Source organism: Eptatretus burgeri, chromosome 3 (assembly GCF_056783735.1).
Source record: "Eptatretus burgeri isolate ZD-2024b chromosome 3, Ebu_testis_v1, whole genome shotgun sequence".
Taxonomy (NCBI): Eukaryota; Metazoa; Chordata; class Myxini; order Myxiniformes; family Myxinidae; genus Eptatretus; species Eptatretus burgeri.
Window position 1 is genome coordinate 30,543,571 of NC_140963.1, and position 18,784 is coordinate 30,562,354.

The 18,784-nt window shown below is 42.7% G+C and overlaps 1 protein-coding gene and 1 long non-coding RNA gene across 9 annotated transcripts in view; one reads left to right on the top strand and one right to left on the bottom strand.

Moving 5' to 3' along the window:
* LOC147029619 (poly(rC)-binding protein 3-like) overlaps positions 1–18,784 on the top strand; it is a 481,413-nt gene that overhangs the window by 363,061 nt on the left and 99,568 nt on the right. For all 8 annotated transcript variants that reach the window (XM_085872817.1, XM_085872812.1, XM_085872818.1 and 5 more), the window contains one exon: positions 1,697–1,828. In XM_085872817.1, coding sequence (XP_085728943.1) covers positions 1,697–1,828 — 132 coding nt within the window. The remainder of the gene's footprint in view (positions 1–1,696; positions 1,829–18,784) is intronic.
* On the bottom strand, positions 6,148–14,089 carry LOC147029626 (uncharacterized). Its single transcript, XR_015055965.1, has 5 exons — positions 13,375–14,089; positions 13,171–13,230; positions 12,935–12,992; positions 11,662–11,747; positions 6,148–9,258 (listed from the first exon to the last, which is right to left on the bottom strand). It is a non-coding gene; the product is annotated as an uncharacterized LOC147029626 (long non-coding RNA).

The following is an 18,784-nucleotide window of genomic DNA, read 5'->3' on the forward strand; positions in this document are numbered from 1 at the left end:
GTCGACTTGGACTAGATTCAGTAGAGCTGGAGGAGGAGGAAGACTGGAGGTTGGCTGTTTCAGAAGTTGCGGCCATCTCCAAAAGCGCCTTCTGTTTCCTCTTTTTCTCTTCATCCTTACGTTTCATAATTTTCTCTGAAGTCCTGGAAGTCTTGTAGTCAAGACTCCCGATCTTTCCTGGACGCCCCTTTTCATGCTGAGAAGCAAGAAACTCCTTGTCCTCATCGATTTTTATAAGATTCATAGCATCAGCGTGAGCTATGTCAAACAGCTCATCCAGGTCGGCCTTGAAATTGTCTTGTTTCTCTATGTTGGTAGCAGTCTTCCGATTGATGCTTTTCTTCAAACCCTGCCACGTTGTGTGTAATTTTCGCACATGGCCTACCACATCAGGAAGGTGCTTAGTAGGAATCCCCTCTGTGGACCAGATGTTCATTAGCTCTCGTGATGTTTGATTCACACTTGCAGTTAGGGTCTCATTCATTTCCACATGAAGGAACATCAAAAAGCGGAGAACTTCGGCCTTAGAAGGAAGCTTCTGGCCAGGAAGTGTTGGATTAGGGGATCCAATCAGCCAAATGGCCTTTTTCGATCTAGTTCTGGAGGCCATTACCCCCAAAATATGTATAAATTTCTGGTCTGAAAAAAAGATAAAAACATCATGGTAAAGTGGGAAATGTTACAGAGTGGTAAGTACACATTGAAAAGTTACAAGTTTTTGCCAAGCTTGCGCGTTAATTCATGCACGCATGAAGAAAGGCTCTGCTCACTGCTGTGCAATTGCGCAACTTTCAACAAGAAAACTTTCCGTTTCCGAAATGTGGACTGAGTTGGGACTTCATTATTTTTCGATTTAGCAATTTATGAGCTGATTTTCATTTCTTCACATCAATATTTAATATCATTTTAATGCATTCAATTATACGAATATTTTAATTAAACCCTCAAAACAGTAAATTCAGATGATATCAAAATAAACTTTTAATTGATCTGCGAAAAGAGGAAAAAAATCATTTTTGGCAGTTTTTGATGCCCTTTGTGCAACTTTGCATCGCTTGTGCAAGTTCAAGAACATGACTCAAGGAAAAACTATTTTAACACAATGATTTCTAGTAGGAACCTCACTGAATGGCGGGTTCTGCGCATTAAAAAAAAAACTTTCATTTTTTAGAAGCACCCTTAAATATATATATATATATATATATATATATATATATATATATATATATATATATATATATATATTTCACAATTTTACCTTCCTACATCTTTCTATTTCCTCCCCCCCCTCCCCTTTCTTTTCGAACTTTTGTACCCCTCTTCTTGTCTCTCCTTTCCCATTCTCTTACATCCCTCAATTATATTTTTCTCAATGCCCCCCAACCCTGCCCCACTTCTTTTTCCTGTTCCTCAAGTACATAATGCTGGATAATAATATCTGAGTGATGATGACAATATACCACCAGCTTGCACAAAGTGAATACGCAGTACAATATATCAAGTAAGGAAATTTAGGTGGCAAGATACACCTTGAGTTTGTTTTCCCCATTTCATATATGGCCTTCATATTTGTTTTATGTATAATATATATATATATATATATATATATATATATATATATATATATATATTATGTGGGGTTATTCCATATAGTTTTGGAAAGATGTCAAACAGAAAAACGTGTGATGCATGGCAGGACATCAACATGTCAATGAGCAAGAGCTCAGCACCAAGCAAGCCTCCAGTCACATTGCGCCTCGTTGTTCCTGCCAGCCAGTGTGGCTCGCTCATTGGAAAGGGTGGCTCCAAAATCCGTGAAATCCGCGAGGTGGGATGCTCTTTCTCTCCCTTTCTTCTCAATGTATAATTTCCCTTTTCCAAACAATGTATTTTTGTGCACATGGCATTAGAACCAGGGTCTGAAAGGATGGCTAAAAATAATTTTCTCAAAGCTGTGCAGAAAGGAAGGCTGATGCTTTAAAATATATAATAACAGAAAATAGCATAACGTTTTATTGCATTTGTCTGACATTAAAATGGCACGCTTTACATTTTCAATTGCAAGATAGTTCTATCTTCATTAAAATTTATGTAAATATTGAGAGAGTACAGGGTTACCTTACCAACATCTTTCCCTCTCCGAGATTGTACTATTTGTAGTCCACTGTCAACGTTTCAAATTGATACACTCCAGAGATCAATGATATTGGGACAAAATTATTAATCTATTTATTTACAAGTTTGAGCTATCACTTGTACTGCTGTATAGCATGCAGTAATTTAAGCCCCTATGTTTGGTGCATGAGTATTGTGATCATCCCACCTGTGTGCTTGGCTATTTGTCGGAAGAATAATTCGACAATAAGGGCACCTATAATCACCTAATTTAGCACACAGGTTAATATTGTGAATGTTTCAAACAATTCAACTTTGAGCTATCAAGAAAAAAATTTTAACATTAAAATTTATACAGGACAGTATTTACTCACACTGCAACCATGCGACATTATAGATTAGCGCCCTCTGGAGTGGTATTGCATGAAGGGAAAACAACGGTGTTAGTCAGCACCTCCATTGAGTGCATTCTAGTTGTCGACTGCAGCTGTATGGAGTCATTATAGATGGCATTTCAATTTTAAATACAAACATTTTCCTTTTTGGCTGATGGTGCTTCAAAGTTTGCAAATATTCAAAAATTTACTCTCATGCACTTTCCACCAGCCCCTCCATCTCCGCTTCCTCTGCAATTCGCCTCTAAACAATTGGTGATAAGTACTCTGTGCTTCTTCAATGAATTTTGTAGTTTCAAGTTATTTTTTAAATGTCATTCGAAAAAACACATTTTGTTTGTTCTCTCAATGCTCACATTGCATCTCTTAATGTTGATTCTGAGACGCATGTACAGCCCCCATCAATTGTTGCTGCAGTTGGAAAAACTGCTCCTATGTCATCATATATACTTGTTGAGTCATTTTCAAAACTTTTTCATATTTTTTTCAATTCGAGCAACTCTCAATGTTTAGCTATGAGTCCTGCGTGGATTTTTTATTGTGGGTTTCACACCATGCAAGTAGAATAATCAAATGTGTAAATGCCACTTTACTATTGCGCTAACAGTTAAAGGCACTGCCATTTTGTATTCGCAGATGTGAGCAATATCTTGTGAATACCGATATTGTACTTGTTTTCTAAAATTTTGAGAGCTTATCGCTCCATCATCTATTGCATTTCTCATTACTTTCATTTGTCTTAGGAGCGAAAGAAGTGTCTTACTATTTGACTCACTTGTACAATATGCATGAGGTTTCTCTTCTCGAGAACACAGGTGCATGAGAAATCAATGAAGAGTCAATAAAGGCACTTCAAGTGGAAGTAATATGGGAAAAAAACGTTAGATCATCCATATTCCATGTTGTGGCATCTGCAGGACCAGAAGAACATAGTCAAATGAAGCGAATATTGGCACCGCAGTGCGTAGTTAAATTGCAGTTATGATAATTGTTTGCTCAACAGCCATTCTTCCCCCCAAAAATTTAAATATTTTTCATTTTATATTTTAAGATTGAGATTTTTTTTGTTAAAGCAGGAACAAGCAACATTATAAAAAGGAGATACTTTGAAGCCATAAAGTATAGCACAACAATGGAAAAGAGAAGATACAAAAGCACCCGATTGCTCAAATGAACATTTAATAATTACCCCGATTTTGATTGCATTTCTACAGGTTAATACCACCCATCATGCTATATTTGTTCTTCAGTGCTTTTAATGCATTAAATGTTTTCCTTGATGTACAAATTGATAACACTTCTAAGATCTACTGGATCTGTATACAGCAGAGTCAGAAAACAATCCCATGAGAACATAATATGTGAACAGCACTTGTGTACTCGCTCACAAGACTGTGTGAGAAAATTTTTCATCGTCACATATTTAAAGATTTCATTCATGGCTTATCTGCTGGATACTCAATAGTGGTTCTTAATTGCTTGGTGCCTCAAAATCTCGACGCACTGATGTGACATTGACATGAAGGTGTCGGTTAGATCCTGTTCGTTTTGTTTTCTCCTTTTTTTACATTACAACTAGAAAACCATGCTAGTTAGTAGCATATTTGACTGCGTACCAATTGTGAAAAATTCATTGCATAACTTTGAAGGATTTTGTTCTCTGGAAATGCGAGAGAAGTCGTTTTCATAGAGATGCGCTAAAACGAATGTTCATGTCCATTTGTTCGCAATTGAGATGGCAGTGGATGGACGGTCTGACGATTGATTGGACAGATATGCAAGTGTCCCTGGAAAACATGCCTTTGAAAGATATGGAATTTCAATGGTACTCACTTAATATTTACTAAGACGATAACATATGCTGTAGTTCGGTTCGCTGCTTTGTCTATCAATGGTCTTTGTATCGTTCTGCCTGGCTGGGTGGACAGAGTGAAGTGGTTACTGGTTATGGTTGCCATTGCAAAGAGATTTTGGATGTTATTTTATTGTTTAACATGCTTGCTGTATTGTATACTCTTTAATTGTACCCAATTCTCAATAATGGTTTCTGGAATTTCTGGAATATGCTTATATGGTATGTGACATGCTTTTGTAGAAGAGTAACTTAGGCTGATCCATTTTGCTTCTTGAGAGCAGAATATTTCACAACAATGTGCTTCTTTGTTCTAAAAAAAAGAAACTTTCAGATTTCTGAGCTATTGAAAATCTGGTTTTGTGCAACCAGGATTAGCAATATGTTTTTTTACATAAACATCACAGTGGAAAAGGCCTTGTACAGCTTCCCTATGACTTGATGTTACGCCAACAACCGTTACTCACGTGTGAAGCAGTTAATGCTGTGTTGTATCCTTTATAATTCAAGAGCAGCATAGCCATGTATGTGCATTGGCATCGTGCATGCGCTGCTATTTACGCTATTTACGTGCATGCGCACATAAATTATAAGTGGTTGTGTGTCTTTTTTTGTTCGAGGTTGATATCACAGGTGAAAATGAAGGAAGAGAAAATTTTCCATGAATACAAACATGACCAGCAGTATAACCATTTATTAATGCAACAAATGTGCCATTTCTGCCATTTCTAATTTCCATAAGTCGTCAATTTTATTTGCCATATATTCCACTGATAGTCCGATGGGATGTGGTGTCCAGTCTGGTTTTGATTCACGACCCAAATATAAACTGACAAATGTTGCTTCATAGGCACGGCGTTGCATCACAAATGCACCCGATGATGGACATGAGGCTGGGTGTCCTGTTCGGTCTTCCATCTGCCTTGGTTAATTTCATGAAGAGTATGTGAATTATCTCCAGCACGCTGAATAAATTACAAATTCTTGCTCAAATAACCTTCAGTGGAACGTTAGGCCTGGCCGTCCGGTTCATGAATGATTTGAGCAAAGTACTTTTCCTGACAGAGCTCACAAGAATATGGAAGTAATAATAATTGGGACCATTAAATAAGTGTTGGTAGTCATAGATACTCCACTGATATTTTGCTGTAAATGCCTGATGGTATCTTACATCTTGATGGCAAGAAACAAATGTTAGTGTGCAGAAAAATGTGTGACACCACTTTGGAAACTGCCACAGTGACTACAAATTGAATGTTGTGTTAACCGTGGATGGAATCAACAGGACATTGATTGAGGCATGCTAGCCAGAGTAGGAAGCAAGGAGAATCTGACATTTTGAGCATGAACCCTTCATCAGAATAAAAGCGGTTAACTCTTCCTCTGACCCCTCATTGGCACTGACCAAGCATGAATGCTCAAAACGTCAACTTCTCCTTGGTTCCCACAGCGGTGAGCATACTTCCATCAATGTTCTGTTGATTCCATCCAGCATCCGTCTATGCAAATCAACACTATCCTTCACCAGCAAGGCTAGTTCTTCATTCTGCTGCACTAGCAATGACACATGCATTCTAGAGCCGCAACTGTACACTGCACTTATATACTGTACAGAGGTCAAGGCTAATGGAAGAGCTAAACAACAGAGGGTAAGAGGCCATCATACTGACATTGGAGCAGAGGGACAAACTGACAGAGGACATACAGAAAACCAGGAAGACAAGAGAGGACATATCAACGCACAGTAGAATGAGGCCGCAGACGATAGATGGATGAGGGCGACGGAAACAAATGGGAAACATCAGAAAGTACACTTAATCACGCCCGTCTCGACTTTGAAATGCTCAGCCATGGCATTAAAACTGTTAATTGAGATTGTAGGCGTGCAAACCTGAATTCGGCAAGACATTAAACACCGTTGAATGAAAGACAGACTGTATTACACACTGGAGAACAGCTTACAAACAAACTTTGACAGATAACTCTCGCCAGTTCACTCTGGTGTACCTGAATGGAAATATAGAAACTGCACAGTGTTAGGAAGCTGATTTTACAGATGAAGGAAAATGAGATTTCTAGAGATGCTCGGGTGATTTCAATCTTTAGAATGTAGATCTTATTGTTATTATTGCGTGTGGCAGCTGGCTGCCGGGTAGCTATCATGTTGTTGGGGCACGACTCCGCCGCTATCGCTGTGTCCCGATACCAGTACACTGGTACTCATTTCACCAACCTTGGAAGGATGACAGGCTGAGTCAACCCCACCTGGTGTTAATTCAGTGGGAAAAAAACGTGGCTCAAACTCAGGACCATCAGATCCCAAACCAGTCACCCGAACCACAAAGCCAACACCAGGCTTAGAATGTAGATAGATACGGGTTGGTGTAGGCCTGTACAACGAACCATTCATAAATATAATGTGTACATCAATCAAGACAATGTCAGATGGAAGCGGGAGAAGGATATTAAATGAGGCAAAAAAAAAAATGTGTGTTTAGTTGCTTGGTATCCCAGTGCTTGCATGATACTCTGATCCTGTATATTATCTGGCACTGGCTGATTTAGTTTCATGCCACATCCTGTAATTGGATTGGCATTCTGATGTGTGCATCTGCCCATGAATGATCAGAACAGCACTGATATTAGGAGCAGCTGTGCTTCACTGCCATCATGAGTCGCAAGGGTGGTGGAGGGGAGCGGGATGCCGTGGGATTGGCCAAGGGAAAGGGGTGGGTGATAATATTACAAAATTGTGCAGTGAAGAATATAAATGGTGGTGCTACATTTTGGGGCTGCATTGATTTAGTAGAGCACATTAAGCTTTCTGGGACAAGCTGCTTTCTGATAATTGCCATTTATTTGCAGAATGAATTTCAGATGGCATGCTAAGTATACATCATGTACATTGTGCTATAATCTTAGCATTTAGCACTTAAATATGAATTGAGCATGACACATGCAAAGCCATTTTTATCATATGATATTTGTTTCACTTTCTGAAAGAAATATATTCTCTCGCGAATCCACAAGATTTGGTAAACGCACGGAGTTCATTGAAAACTGATTTTATCAGCAAGAATTCGGAGGCAAGCTCAAAACGCGTAACTTGCGGTTCAAATCCCTGGCTCAATGGGAGATTCATGTGCAGCTCACTGAGCAATGAATAACAATTGACCATATTGCTCACTTGCAAAATTAGGAACCTCTTCAGAGGCCAACAACAATCTCCAATGTCCCATTCGCACCTAAAATAATTACAAAGCCCAGTTGCTCCTCCTCATCCCTCCACCAAACGTAGACCCAACTGGAGCATAAACAATAAGAGACTGCTTTACGGGGTGGAGGGATGGCAGAGGAAATCAGATGAAGACAATGCAGTTGCACAACAGGACACTGGTCTCTTTGAAGGCAAGTGTCGGTCTGCATCAGTGGACAATATAAACAATGGATTTATCTCCCAATAGTTTATAAGTGTGTACTTACTGCCATGGGAAATGTGTGTTTCTGATGTTTCGAGAACTAGCCCTTTGTCGGAGCAAAAGAGGTCATTTGCTGTTACTAATGGCTAACACTCAATGTCAGCCCCATCTCATACGCCACAATGGGAAGCATACTCTTATAAACCCCCAGGTGAAAAGGTCAACTCTTGTGTACAACAACCCACAAGTGAGAAGTTAGGTAATTACTCCAGTCTTTGGAGAGACTAATTGAATCATTTGTGCTTCAGTTGGGTCAACTTCCTAAAATGGAGTACAAATGTTGAAATGTCTGTTATTTTGGGAGATGCTACACTTCTAGTATTTGTTTTCCTTCAAATGCTTGTATCTTGTCCCTTGCACTGCCCACCTACTCATCTTGACTCTTTGCCTCCCTTGCCATCCCCTCTTAACTCCCCCACGTTCCCCCCAGCTACTCTGCAATTTTACCATAAATATGAATGTCTCTTGACTGACCCAAGGTTGGCCTGCATTCTTATCAGGCGAAACTTACAGCAAGTATTAGTGAACCTGCTAATCCTGCCAGGCCTTTAACTTTAATTTTAATTCACAAGCAGTCTGCATTTCAACTTTTTTTTTCTTTACAACAAAGACCACAAGGCACAACAGAAGACACAATTGATTGGTCAGGCAGCATGATTTGAACAACTTTCATTAAAGGCTGTTCCTGGCAGCCTAATGACGTCGTGAGACTAATCAACCGACAACAACTGTGTAAGGGTGGCTGTTATAACTGTAAGCCAACTGTAAGTAATGGTTTACATCCACTGTGAGAGCGTCCTGTCTGCTGCTACTCGTTCCTTTGCATTGAGTCGATAAGTGTGACAAGTCGTATTTTTCAGGTCACCCTTGTTCAGCACACTTGTGCAGTGGTTGAGCAGCTTCGCAGGGATTCCTTGGGTTAGTTGAAGGACGCTGGCTGTGGAGCCGTGTAAAGGAAGGAAGCTCACTGACAATTCCTCTGTGTCGCATTGGTATCCAGCATGCAGCCCAGTCACCTTTGGCCATTGGTTTCACACGTGACAAAGGCCATGATGTCATCAAAGGAAGTGTTATCTTCAAGCACTGAGACACGAGCCTCAGACTGTAAAGATTTCATGTCGTGGGTATGAATGACCAAGTGGGTGTTCGAAACAAGGACAAATGAATGGCATCTGAGTTCCCATGTTTCTGCCAAGAGGCATTCTTTAATTGTTATATTCTTCCTGGGGATAGTACCTGAAGCACATCGCTGGCAGTTCTTTCTGCACCCATTTGTAAAGTTGTCTTGGTTTTATGATCTGTTCATCGTGTGGCCTCTGCAGCCTGGCTCGTACAGCATGACAATGGATAGTGCCTCCCACTCGGTCTCAAGCTTTCTTCCAATGGGATGTTGTTTCTGAGAAGTGCCACTCGGCTGCTGCATTAAAAAAAAAGGTTATTTCGATCTAACTGGGAAGATAAGCTAGAAAACATATACTTCACAGCAATGTCATTACCAAGGACAAGTAAATTTTTTTCTTTTTTAGTGTCTATTTAAATTAGAACATCACTCGGTAGACCACATACCTCGGCCATGCTGAACAGTTTACGCTTTGTATCCCACTGATAGGGCGGATCTACATGCACATCTTAACCAAAATCTAATCATTTCCTCCTTGTCACACGCACAATATGTTCACTAGGTTTCGTCCAAATCCGTCCATAACCTTTTGAGATATCCTGCTAATGGGGGAAATGACCGAAGATCAACCCGTCCATCGGCGACCACTTTCTATACGACGCTTCAGGCACCATTTGTCTTTGCGGAAGTGCATTTCATTGCTCGATGAAAGCTGATGTCTTTCTTTGGGAAGTGGGCAAACTCCAGCATGTGGCATTTTTAAAGGGGGCAATTGCAAGTGATCAAAGATGATTTCGGAAAGACATTTTATGACGTGAGGTGGACCAACCTCGCATCAAGGCACACCAAATTTCCGGTCTGATGCATGGCACACAAGCACACGGCACATGCGGCGCTGACCTCAACGAGACAACACCCATTTGATGGGAGTTCGGCAACATGGAAAATTCAACATGCAATTCAAGTTTTCTTTGTTTTTAATGGGTGGTACACCCCTCCCTGGGGTTATGGAGAATCAGGTCCTTCTGTATGTGGGCAGGTTTCTTACGATGATGAGGGTGTTGTGCTTTTCTCGTCCAAACTCCTCCTCGACCTGCTTTCTTGTCCAATCTCTGGCCATCATAGTAAGAATTTTGTCCTCTCACTGCACTTTGTTGAAGCTTGGAATTTGTTATTCAGCTGATGCAAGATTTTGGCATCACCTGTCTCAGACCAACCGTCACAAACTTCCCTGTCCATAGTCCTCTGTTTCTTTTTTTTTCTCTGCAGTTCAGTTTCAACTCACTTTTGCTTTGGTGAACTGTTTTGAGCATTGTAGTATTCGTTTATTTCATGGGGAGCCCCCACGTAGCGACGGTACCGTGTTCACTGTGCTTTGGCTCTCTTTGAATACCTTGTGATGGACAACCTTATGGCTCCAAACATTTACGCAATTAGGAATGGTTTCTTCTTGAGCTCGAACTGTGGTGCCAGAACGATAAGTGCTTGTGTTCTCCGGTGTCTTCTGCACACATCATCTGCATGGAACACACAGTTTATTTTCAAACTTGAAAGCCAAGAGGTGGGGACCTTCTCTGAAATTCCTCTGGATATCAGTGGGACAAGATGCAAGTTCTCCCATCGATGATTCTCAGGACGGGGCAGGTAAATCTGGTTCCTTTTTCCTTCTCAGGAGTCATGACCACATTCGTAATTCTTTCCTTATGATTTCATCAAGTGGGAACAACGGATGCCGGCAGATGCTCAATTTGTAAGAATTTCATCACAAAATTCTGAGATGTGGGAGCTGAAGTCCGGCTGTTGTGTCTCCTTGCTGTGGCTTCACTCAAACTTTTTCACATTGAAGAAGTCCGAACCATGACCTTGTTATTAGGGGAAATTTGGTCAAAATCGCAGGTGACTTGTCTCCTCGCAGACAATATAAGAATGACAGTGATCACATTATTTCAGCTCATTTTTGACTTTTATCTATCTACAGTATATAGAAGAGGACAGTACCTGCCCCTTTGTCTGTCTCTGTCTCTGTCTCTGTCTCTCTCTCTCTCTCTCTCTCTCTCTCTCTCTCTCTCTCTCTCTCTCTCTCTCTCTCTCTCTCTCTCTCTCTCTCTCTCTCTCTCTCTCTCTCTCTCTCTCTCTCTCTCTCTCTCTCTCTCTCTCTCTCTCTCTCTCTCTCTCTCTCTCTCTCTCTCTCTCTCTCTCTCTCTCTCTCTCTCTCTCTCTCTCTCTCTCTCTCTCATCATGCATCATCACCAAACTTGTTGGCATAATTAGCGATATAATCCAATTTTTCTCACTCCATCAAAATTTTCTTCCAAAGCCTCCTTATTTCTGTTCGGCCCAGTCAAAAGTAAACTTTTCTCTAATGTATGCGATATGAGATGACATACAGCATTCCAGCGGGTAGTACTTCAAGCCGAACAATACGGGATTATTGTTGCAATTCTTCAGGGTGGGGCATTTATAACTGACACATTTATAAGTACTGTAAAAAATTAATGAACATCACAAATTCTGCGTTTAGCACATGGTTGGAAAGCAGGCAGATTTAAAATTATGCTGAGGTATAACACAGTTACTTAAAATTACATCTGACAAATGGCTACTTTGGAATTGTTGCATCCCTGACAGCAAATCAGCATATTGTTCATTACTGCATGCAATGTGTCCTAAGCAAGTGTGGATGGTTGTAGTGACGTTTGCCTTCAATTATTCGATGAATGCAGGTGAATTCTCGTCTGTAAGTCGCAGTGTCCATTATTCAAAACTTTCAGGCATCACCTGCAACACTGGGAGTAAAAAAAGATCAACACCCTAACTGCATCCTGCCAAAATAATGACAAATGTGTCAGATATAAATGCCCCACCTGTATAATATATTCTCTTGCATGGAATTTTAACACAGACACATCAAGTTTTTGTAATGATTGCTAATATATGGTTGTGTGTCTCTGCTCTATCCTATATAAATGTTAAACTTCGAGCAAAGAGACAGCCCGTGCCATTTTTGAAGTATTTAGTATAACGAGGCCACGGTCAGGTTAAAACTGCCAAACTCCCAGACTCAGAGCTCAGTACTCTAACTGTGTCGAACAGTGCTCAGTGCTCAGTCCCAGACTCAGTGCTCTTACCATTACGCCACCAAGGCTGGTCACCACTGAGACTTTTTTTTTTGTAATTACTCATTCTGTTGGACTTCATATTTCATTCTGGTAATTGTTGTTGATTATCTTGTTGTCTTTGTCATCATCGTCTCCATCTTTTCTGTTAATCTCTGTGTTGTTGTTTTTGTTGTTGTTGTTGTTGTTGTATGCTCGCCCCGTAGTATCCTATATCATCCAATTAGCCTTCATCGATGGCTATATCCACTAGTTAAGAACAAATGCAAAATAAATCTGACATTAAGCATATCAGATACATTATATATGGTCATCTTAATTGCATAATTTTGCAACAAAGATGAATATTTTAAAGTCGCTCAAATCATCAAATAATTCACAAACGTATTGTTAGCTTCGTAATTCAAAACAATCACAATGCATTAATATAGTGAGATCAACCTGTTAGCGTGAAACCGGCAAACCACATTGAACAGTCGTAAATTGCACTTCCATGTGCCAATTCCCCAAAATGGCCCATCACAACTCGTGGCACTCACGAACGTTTTGGGCTTTACCTTCTGTGCCTCCAACTTTTTACTCTTGTCCCGCCAATGCCAACCACTTGTTCTTTGCTGGAATTACCAACTATATTTGCGTTCAACACCCTGCCTATGAAGGATCAACCCAACAGTTAATAGTTGGGCTGACGATCAAACCCAGATGAGGCAACGGACCTCCTCCACATCATCCTGTTGAACTAAAATGTTATCAAATACTGTGTCATTTTTATTCACTTCAACATTATTTTATTGTGTGGAAATATAGCTCAGTTGGTTACATCTACCCCAAGAGGAATGTGCGTAAAAATGACATACAGACACTTCAACTCGAGTGGAGATGTCCTGAGAAGGCCATTGAAGGTGGGGAGAGAATCTGGGAATATGAAAGTGTCAGTAAGTCAGAGAGGCCTGGGGGATAATTGAGACTATAAAAACTCGTGGATAAGTAGGGGAGAGGATAGTAGGATAGTGGGATAGTGGCAATGGCCTGTTGTCTTTAAACACTTTAATGACGGAGTAGAAAATATGAAATATATATAGAAAGGGGTTACCTTTCCCAATTCCGATCTCCCAGTCAGAAATTGATGACGGAAATAGGCCGAGCAAGTCACCTACAGAAATAGGTCAGACACGATTGACAAGAAATACCAGGTACAAAACCAACTGATCCCATTTGATAAATTAAACACAAACAAGTTCGCTTATCTCGGGACATGATCCACAACAACACGTAATACCGCGAGGTTATCAGTCACCAGAAAGTCAATGTCGAGCAGTTCTTGAGGAAAATCCAAGATCTTCAAAAGTCAACAGCACAATCCTCGAATGTCACCAGAGGTGGGTTGCGGGGGGGGGGGGATCTTGAGGGAAAGAATCTACAATGTATGATCACCTGCAGCAAAACAAAAACCACAGGTAGTCTGCAAGAGAGAACCTCCACTCCACGGTCTGTGATAACGCCTTGGGGTAAACGTCAGTATAAAGGCATGGGCAAAGAATCCGTCATGTGAGAGATTTGACAGAGGAATGGTGAAGCCACTGCAAGACAAGCCGTACAATGACTGAAGGTACCGACGGTGAAGACTGAGTGATGACAGCTGGATAACACTGTGAGATTCCTCTGAGGCACGGCCGAGATTCTTGCAACTCGTTTTTCATGGCCACTTTGCAGTCACCAATCTATGCACTCTTGTGTCTCCCAGTTTCCCAAGTATTTACAGTGGTCCGCACAAGACTACCTTCTCTTCGCGGCTGGGTGTGAAGCCTCGCTTCAGGCAAAGACAAAAATAGGGCGACGGAAACGACCTTTTGGGAAAACACCGAACCACCACTGGAGCACACACCACGAGTTCACCATGCTTGTTTCAATCACAGGTCTACAGTCCTGAATTTATCTGCACAATCCGCTGTTATCAAATCCTTCCGGTCCCAGTCGGGGTTCAACCCCTGAGCCTGAACTCTCCTTCAATGGCCCCCTTAGTGGAAAATGCCTCCTCTTATATTGCAGATCATGTGACAACACCCAAGCGGCTGCTGACAACACATGGTTCAGCTAAATTAAGATTAACCTAACCACAAACGAGTTCATAACACTCAAGAGAAGGTTACACGAGAATAGAGTCAGGAGACAATTCCGCAGATGAGATACAAAATAATAGGACACATTCGTGCAGTTTTAATTTTTTACAATTTTTTTGTATACATAGTCGAGGCTCATGGAAGAGCTAATATACTGAATGGACCAGGACATAACAGGATGAAAAAGGAACAGTGGAGATACACGCAAAAGGAACAGGAGAGAGAGAGAGAGAGAGAGAGAGAGAGAGAGAGAGAGAGCGAGAGAGAGAGAGAGAGAGAGAGAGAGAGAGAGAGAGAGACAGACAGACAGACAGACAGACAGACAGACAGACAGACAGACAGACAGACACAGAGACAGAGACAGAGACAGAGACAGAGACAGAGACAGAGACAGAGACAGAGACAGAGACAGAGACAGAGACAGAGAGAGAGACCGAGACCAAAAGCAGAATAGAAGGCCAAGATAGAGGGAGTCTTGAACAAACAAAGGGTGTAGAGAGGAATGGAGGGCAGGAAAGGATCCATGGGGTGGACAACATGGATACAGAAGGAACCTCCAATGAGGGAAAACTGGAAATTTGGTTGGAGAACAGATTGGGGTGGGGTTGTAGAGGAGGAGCAGTTGATTCATAAGTTGATATACCAAGAGAATAACAAGTTACAAATTTCTTCATGCTTGTGTGAAGTCGAGAGGAACTTGGTGGAGACAAAGCGCAGAAGGTGCAAGAAGCAGTGCAAGACCACCAAACTGTCTAAGATGAGTGAGGGGGAAGCCCTATGACTCTGTCTCAATTTCGAGACGTCAGTACATTTCTTTCTTGGCATAAACGACTCCTTTGCTGCCAAGGGTGGAAGGTGGGAAGTTCCCCCACCCCACATCACACATCAGACATCATTATACAAGTTAATGTTTATCTCTACAGTGAATGGAAATCGATTTTTCCTCATATCTGAAGCTGTTAAAGCAAAAGCGGTGCTCTGCGGGACTGATGTTAATGTGATCCACTTTCAAAAATCCATGCACACTTCCCATTTTGGATTGGAGCTTGTGCTAATTCTCTGCATAAATGTCACATTTATAAAATTATTTCTACAATATTTACGTAATGATGCAGAATCTTTAAATACACATGCTGTGAGTCACGAAGGAGGAAAGAGGACATAGAAAATTTTTGGTGAGGTATATTTGAAGATGAGAAGCCAGGTGTTGGCGTAGTGGTTAGGGTAGTGGCTTGGGATCCAAAAGGTCCTGAGTTCAAGCCCCGTTAGCCGCTTGAATTAATATACACCAGGAGGTTGACTCAGCCTGTCATCCTTCCGAGGTCGGCGAAGTGAGTACCAGTGTACTGGGCCCGGTGTATGGCCCGGTTAGAATAGGTGTACCATATCCCTGTGTCGTAAAAGGTGACCAGGGTTGCGTCAGGAAGGGCATCCGGCATAAAACCTGTGCCAAATCATTATGCGGATCATAACTGATGATCCGCTGTGGCGACCCCGAACGGGAGCAGCCGAAAGAAGAAGATATTTGGAGATGAGAAAGAACACAACAAGGAAGCAGATTGGATATGACACTTGGAAAAGAAAAAGAAACATAGACTTCAGGAAATGCACCCAATGACAATTGATGAAGAGAAAATTAGAAAACATCTCGCAAAAGCGCCAAACTTCAATAGTGGGGCGGCTTAGCCAAATATTCAAAAGAATTGTGCATTTTGAGATACAAGCACCAAATTTGGCACAAATGTACATTAATATGTTGTGAACATTTTCAGATATTGAGCCACTTGAAATTCTCTCTTTATGTCCGCCATATTGGATTTCAAAATGGCCGCCACTTGAAATCTACATTTGCTATAATCTCTGGACGTAATGCAGCTATTGACTTGATTCTGGTATCTAAATGTCTGTTTTTGGGGGCAAGGAATCCAATGGTAGTGACCATAATCCGGCACTCACACAGTGATCCGGCACTCACACATGATCCCACACAGTGGCCATGATCCGGCACTCAATGGACGTCGTGAAGAATGCTGTGGAACACCTGAATTCTGGACAGACACCAGTGGTCACCGTTGATCAGCCACTGTTTGCTTTGGCCAAGCAGATACAGTGGAAGTGGCCAGAGAGCTATGGTGAAGACCAGATAGTGGTGATGTTTAGTGGCCTCCACATAGAGATGGCGGCACTGAGGACACTGGGGGACTGGCTGAAAGGGAGTGGTTGGGTGCAAGCACTTGTGCAAGCCGAGATTGCGACAGCAGGGACAGCAGACTCATTCCTGCGAGCATCCCATGTCTTGCGCACAAGAAGAGCACATCAAGTGACTGCAGCAGCACTGTACATCCTGCAACACCGTGCCTACAACCACTACTGTCTGGGAGAAACCAGGGATGCAGAGGACCTTCCAGAGTTTGAAGACTGGTGTTGCCAGAGAGAAGACATCCCCCAGTTTCACTACTGGGCAACCGTGCTGGAACTAGAACTGTTGGTTCTACTGTATGTGTGTTCTCTCAGGCAGGGATCGTTAATGATGTACCTCGATGCTCTGACAGAGCTGGTCCCCTGGTTCCATGCACTGGATCACACCCACTATGCGAGTGGATACCAGTGCACCTGAAGGACATGGCCGAACTCACCATCAAACACCCAGATGTAGCCAGGAAATTCAGGGAAAGCCACTTCACCGTTCAGAAAACACAGAGGGTGTTCTCTTCAATCCCGATTGACCAGGCACATGAGCAGAATAATGCCTGCATCAAAGGAGACGGTGGAGCAGTTGGGCTCACTGACAACCCTAGTGCCCTACGTCGCTGGAAGGTTGCGAGACCAGATGTTGCCAGGGTGATCGAAGAATTCCAGGATGGGAACCAACACTGGAGACAGCAAACAACAGACACACATCATCATGATCAGACGCCAAGTGTACAGGCCTCATTTGTGAAAGATGTTCGCTCTGTCGGTGTCATAGAGGAGATGGGCAAGCCATTCGAGGAGGAGAGTCAGGATGTTGTCAAAATGAACACAAAGGAGATCACAGATCCTTCTGCTGTGGAGACCGTGATGAATGCCAAGCGGATTGGCCAAGAGCAGTTCGAGGCTTTCACCAGAGAGTGTCTGTTGGACAGAACAAAGGCAGTGGACACACCCATTCCTCGTAACAAGCTGAAGGTGTTCAGCACTTCCACTCCAAGAAGCCAGAGCATAGGTCAGCAACAGCTCGCCTCCATCGAGAATGACCGTGAACTCTTCGCACGCCTGTACATTGGCTGCCAGACGAAGGATGGAAACCTTGAGGAGTTCTTTTGTCACGAGAATCAGGCATGTCCTCCTGCATTGTCTGATGGTGGAAGCCTCTGCACTGGTACCAAGAGTGATCTCCTCACATGCTTGGAAGAAGTCTCCGACGCAAAGACAGAGACTCCTGTCACAACCTGTATTGTGCTTGATGGAGCAGCCATCGTCCAGATGCTGAAGCCGGCTGCATAAAAGACCTTTGAAGAGTATGCACAACAGATCTTCATCCCGTATATGTCCATGAAGCTGCAAACAGTGTCACGCCTGGATCTGGTCTGGGATACTTACCTTGCTGATTCACTGAAAGGTAGTACACGTGCAAAGGGGGACAAGGTGTGCGGAGGCGTGTGGTGGCTGCCGCAGCCATACCAGGAAACTGGCAGAACTTCCTATGAGTGGACAGCAACAAGACCAAGCTGTTCAGGTTCCTCTCAGCAGCTCTCATGGAATGGTTTGACCAGGAGGACAAGCAACTCGTCATTACTGATGGAGAGGCAGTGCTCAGCAAGCCACCACTGCCAGATCTGACCTCACTCGCCCCATGTAACCATGAAGAAGCTGACAGTCGGATGTTGCTGCATGCATCTCATGCAGTCCAGTATGGACACCATGCAATACTCATCCGGACTATAGACACCGATGTTGTGGTGCTGGCAGTGTCCCTGGCACAGGAGTTGCAACCAGAAGACAAACTGTGGCTGGCATTCGGAACAGGCCAGAGTTTCCGATACCGAGCAGCACACGAAATAGCAGCTGGATTGGGACGAGAGAAGGCTCGTGCACTGCCAATGTTCCACGCTCTAACTGGATGCGACACTGTGTCTAGTTTTCAGTGACATGGCAAGAATACTGCGTGGGCAGTCTGGACGGTACTGCCAGAACTCACTGAGGCGCTGCTGCTGTCCTCCGCACCTCATGACATACCAGACGATGCAATGCGCATCATCGAGAGGTTCGTGATCCTGTTGTATGATCGAACCAGCAAATGCACAGACATTGACAAGGCCAGGAGGAAACTCTTCACAAGGAAGAACAATGTGCAGCTCATCCCTCCAACGAAGGCAGCTCTGGAGGAACATGTCAAGAGGGCAGTGTATCAAGGTGGACATGTGTGGGGTCAGATACTGCTGCCAGCACGAGAGCTCCCTCCACCAACCAACTGAGGTTGGTCAAGGACTGGAGAAGGACAGTACACACCTTACTGGACCAGGCTAACTGAGGCAGCTCACAGCTGCATTGAGCTGGTTTCTTGCAAGTGCAAGAAAGGGTGTGTGAGGCGCTGCAAGTGCAAAG